The sequence below is a fragment of the Penaeus chinensis genome, chromosome 35 (genome assembly GCF_019202785.1).
Source record: "Penaeus chinensis breed Huanghai No. 1 chromosome 35, ASM1920278v2, whole genome shotgun sequence".
In the NCBI taxonomy this organism is placed as follows: domain Eukaryota; kingdom Metazoa; phylum Arthropoda; class Malacostraca; order Decapoda; family Penaeidae; genus Penaeus; species Penaeus chinensis.
Window position 1 is genome coordinate 13,341,695 of NC_061853.1, and position 5,000 is coordinate 13,346,694.

General features: G+C 50.1%; 1 protein-coding gene across 1 annotated transcript in view; it reads right to left on the bottom strand.

Annotated features, from left to right (window-relative positions):
• Nucleotides 1-5,000, bottom strand: part of LOC125044073 (protein O-mannosyl-transferase TMTC2-like) — a 74,736-nt gene that overhangs the window by 35,129 nt on the left and 34,607 nt on the right. The window contains exon 4 of the mRNA XM_047640518.1: nucleotides 4,136-4,838. Coding sequence (XP_047496474.1) covers nucleotides 4,136-4,838 — 703 coding nt within the window. The remainder of the gene's footprint in view (nucleotides 1-4,135; nucleotides 4,839-5,000) is intronic.

Below are 5,000 nucleotides of genomic sequence, written 5' to 3' on the forward strand. Positions count from 1 at the left end.
GAGGAGGAGGCAGGAGGAGGGAGGGAGGGAGGGCAGGGCATTTTATGGCACTGTAAAACCCCTTAAGGATCCCCCCTGCGTATGGTGTGAGCTGATGGCCGAATTTAAAGCGGGAGCTTTGCAAGGGACATCCATCAGCCGACCGGAAGGGCCGAGGCCGAGCCCGGCACGCCGGGTCGGAAGGCGAGGGCAGCCGAAGGCAACGCCTCATGATTCCTAACGGGGAGGAGATGAATGACCTGGAGAGCCGTATTAATTATGAAATGGCCTAATAGATTCATTAAAAGCTCGCACACGTTTCCGGTCGACAATGAACAAGATTAAAGAGATCTCTGTGAATCGCAATGCAGAAAGAAAGAGAAAAGGGATTACTTAGCCATAACTCAAAGCTATCACCCCTAATGAGGCCTGACTGATGGCATCTCCTTTCTTGCCGCCAGGTGCCTGCAGCAGGGTAGTTTCAGCAGGGTGGACGGCCGTACAAGTCGTTGGTAGTTAAGGTGATGGCGGGTAGCCGCAGCACGCAAACTGCTCGAGTAATTGTTGTGTTGCGTGGCAGGCGAGCTGTCGTTAATGTTTATAGTCTAGCTCCCGCCCGGACCAACATGGAAGCTGTCTGCACATGGCTTCCTATTATTAGCTAAAATTATGCTAAATCAATTATAAATTTTATGACTTCTATAATGGTATGATAATCACCATAGCCAAAAAATGGTCGTGGACCCACGGCACAGAGGGAGGGAACATGACAACCTCGCGCCCCGCACGTCCTTCTCCCAACACCATGTTTGCATAACAGGTCTCGACTATAGCACCGCAATGAAAAAAAGAAAAGAAAACAGTTTCTGATCTGGAAAATATGACCAACTGGCCGATCAAATAATGATATCTATAGGTTACATGTCGCCATTAGACTGTCAAAGGGAATGCCCACCGGTCGTAGTCTTCAGACATATATGCTTTCAAATGTATTCTCATGTTTTAGAGCGGTTTGAATCTGGGCCTCCGACTGGCAGCTGAATGCACTTTAATGCCCGCTGCATTCTTCCAGACTCAACTTCATTAGCTGTTACATGCTGGCTACCACGCGCCCTAGTAACCTGGGTAGCTGAGTGTAAAAAGAACCAAAGTAAACTCAGATTAAGAAAAAATCTGATTTACCTTTATCACGCAGGAATATAAATCTACGATATTGCATACTCGCTGTCCGATAATGTTCGCGTGCTTCTAAATGAAAAAAAAAAAAAAAAAAAAAAAAAACAGGAAAGAAGAAAAAAAAAGAGAGAAGATGCCGAACAGGGTGGAGGTGCTCTATGAGGGAGAAGAAAGCACTGTATATGTAATAAAGTAGTCCTGGAGTCGCGGTTCATGGGACGGAGGGTGCCCGGGGCCACGCCGCTACTACAGTAGAAGAATCATGCGCGGGATATAGCAGGGGGTGGGAGCTGAGGTAACGGCCAGGGCGGAGAGGTTGCAGCATGGTTAGAGGTTGTGGTGGTTGAGAAGGTTACGATGGCGGCAGGCACGGAGGATTGTGGTGGACGATAGATCGTAGAGGTTAAGGCGGCGACCAGAGGTTGTCGTGGAGGTACCAGAGCCCTGAGTGTAGACGAGTATTTTGCATACATTTGTCCCTATGCGTGACTGTTGCCATCGCTATTCAAATCAGAGAAGTAACGCCTCTTGTTCTCTGAATTTCAAGAGTTCATAAACGTGTAATTTCCGACAGGTTGCCACGCCGAACCGGCCCGGCACTCAACCGGTAGTTAACTCCTCGCCGTCCGTGCCGCCGACACGAAATTTACGAGCCTCTACTTTCAGACAGACTCGGCGCAGCTTCGGGACTTCGGCGGATTGGTGTCCAGTCGCGGACGCAAGAAGGTCGAGGGGGTGATGGGGCTGATGAGGCCGAAGTTATATTATGGAGATACATATGGCGACGATGGTGGTAATGTCAGCACAAAAATGAGAACTAGTACGACGACTGCGAAAAAAAGATACGAGAAAAGGAGAAACTTCGAAGGAGATCAGAAGGAAAACAACAGTGGAGACAACCGAGTGGTCGCGAGGCGTTGGCGAAGCGACAGGAGGTGGCGGGGAGATAGACAATGGAGCGGAACTGGTGGTCGAAGAGGATGGCAATGCTGCTCCGGCTGCTGCCGTTGGAATAAGTCATGCTGGTAGCTGTGAAGATGATGGCGTTGCACCTCGCCCGGAGACATATTCAGGAGATCAGGACGGACAGTTTCGAGCTAGTTACCCGAACTCCTTGACTGTTTCGTCTGATTGTTTTGGCGCCGACTTTTGATGCCGCAATCTTTTCCTCATATTTTAGCATTATTGGCGGCAGGGAGTTCTGGCAGCCGTTGCGTGATAATCGTTTCAGACTCTGCACTGTCGTATACCATAAAGGGACAGTACGGAATAAGAAATAAGATGGAAAAAAGACAACAAAACCGGCAACTCAGAAGTTGTCGCTCGTTGCTGCCACCGCATAAAATGTGTAATTTAAAAGACATCACACACTCCGGGTATCGAGAACGGCGTTGATAAAGGGAATGAGGAAGAAGGAAAAAAGATAAACCTAATGATCGAATCTCATTAAGAAGGAGTTCCTCCCGAGGCTTTTTATTTTATATGTTGCGATCTCGTAGGCATTGTTTATACGTGTTTAAAGAACCCTAGGGTAAAAACAAACTACGTGGAAGTGCCGAAGCCGCTTTTAAAAACTATGCCCCCCAGATTAAATCTTTAATCATATTATGCAAAGAGTCCCTAATGAAATAATGTCAACACAAGCGGACTCGTTTGTTTCATTTCGTTCATTTCTCGTAATGCCGCGCGGCGAGGAGCTCGTCCCGTGCCTTGGCCTTGACCGTGGCTTCCTCTCACGAAATTACTCTGGTCGGTGAAAGAAACTACATTCTTCGCGAATTATTTCAAACGGTGTAGGGAGTTGACTGTGCTAGCCGGAACGATGACACATTTTTTGGCATTCACTCCAAAGCGCAAAAAGAGAAAGTAAAATGCTTCAGACACATCAGATGAGAAAGTTATGAGAATATCACGAAGGGGAACAATTAAAACGGTCCAGGACCCGTTGCGTCTCGCTGTGGGTTGTGGCTCAGCTGATCTGCTCGCGAGTGCCGGCATGCTCGTCAGCTGTGTTCAGGGACGGGCACAGGTAAAGGCTCCATATGGCTGGCATATGGGGCACTAGTTCTATTGTGATTGCCCTGCAAAAAGGAGGCCACACAAATAAGGACTCCTGGGCATGTTATTCGAGGAAGAAAAAAACGCTATTGTCGTCTTTCAATAATTTCATTGCAAATTTTCAGCAGGACACATGGGGACGATTGAGCAGAAGTCAGTACTGATTTATCCAATGTCATTCTTTCAAAAAGAAAATGACTGATTAAAAAAAAAGTCAGTCATATCTTTTTCTTTGATCGCTTCCAGAAAAAGGTCAAGGCTGGAATTAAGAAATACTGCGTTTCTTTCCTTTTTAATACTGGGAATATTATGTAAGTGATCTCTAAAACAAATAAAAAACTAAAACGTGATAATATAATATTATCTTTTATAATCTGGCATTTGTTTGTTAAAAGGAAATACGACGCAAGAGCACACATAGACAAACACTCACGCACACGGGCGCGCGCAACTTAACCAAAGGCAAGACAACCACGAAGAGAGAAACAAGCAAACCCGCCCGCGCCCGCTGAGGCCTTGCCACGCCGATGGAAATCACAGCCATCCCCTTAAGTGCAGGGTCAGGGAGATAGTGTAATGGGCCAGATAGATCCCCGTCAACAGCTTCCTGAACGATGAGAGGGGCTCCAACGTGCCGTTGGGGAAGGGGAAGGTTGGGAGAAATCGTGGGCGGTGGGGGGAGGGGTCTGAGGGAAGGCAAGGGACCGGGACAGAGGTTGGGGCGTCTGGTAGGTGACTTTCGTTTGCGGATGCCTGCGGGTGGCTTTGCACTGACTGAGAAGGAGTGCTTTGGAGAATCCTGGAAGGGTGTAAAGAATGTAAGTGTTTCTGGAGGATGAGAGCGCTCTAAGGCCGAGCGGCGTGGGCATAGGAGCTGTGCAGTGGTGCCGCAGGTGGGAAGGCAAGTGGTGGGAGAACTTACCCTTGGGCGGGTTGATTGCGATGCCTGAGCGGTAAAGGTTCTCCTCCGTTGCCCAGTCACGGTTGCGGCTCCACGTGCGGGCGGCGAAGAGCAAAAATAGGATAATTAATGCCCCGTGCAGTAGGCGGCGTGCTCGGGCGGTGCGGGCGCGTGCGTGCAGAAGGTGGGCGCCCCAGCCCACCAGGAGACACGCACCCATGGACGGGATGTACAGGATGCGTTCGGCCACGACGAAGCCCACGTAGAAGAAGAGGTTGGTGGCGGGCAGGAAGGGCAGCAGCATGAGAGCCAGGCCCATCACGGTCACGTCGCCCGACGTCGTGGTCTCGCCGCCGGCTGCGTCTTCCCCGGGGCGACGCCGCCGCAGCGACAGCAGCACCGTCATGGCCAGGAGGGCCAGCACGGCGTAGAGCGCGAAGGAGGCCAGATTCCTCGGGTCTGCGATGGAGGTGATGAGGGGGATGGCCTCCATGGACCAGTCGAAGGAGAGCGTGTAGGGGCACAGCAGCAGCCATGCGTTGAACGCCGGCAGGAAGAAAAAGGTGAGGGAGCGCACCGCCGGGGAGTCGCAGTCCGCCGCAGGGTTATCTGCCGGGGAGAACTCCGGAGGCTGCGAGCCCATGATGGCCAAACGGCATGAGAGGAGAACCACCAGGGCTGCACCCAGGGCTGCCAACCCTTCCGCTACTCCGCGATGCCGACGCTGTAAAGAGAAAAACGGAGCGCCATTAACAACCATGCCATAATTGTGACAATTACCATAAATAACATTCATATTTGTGTCATTGTTGTCCATTAGGACACTTCTTACCATCAATATTATCTGAAATGTTTTCCTTATCACTTTCATTACAGTTGCATCAGA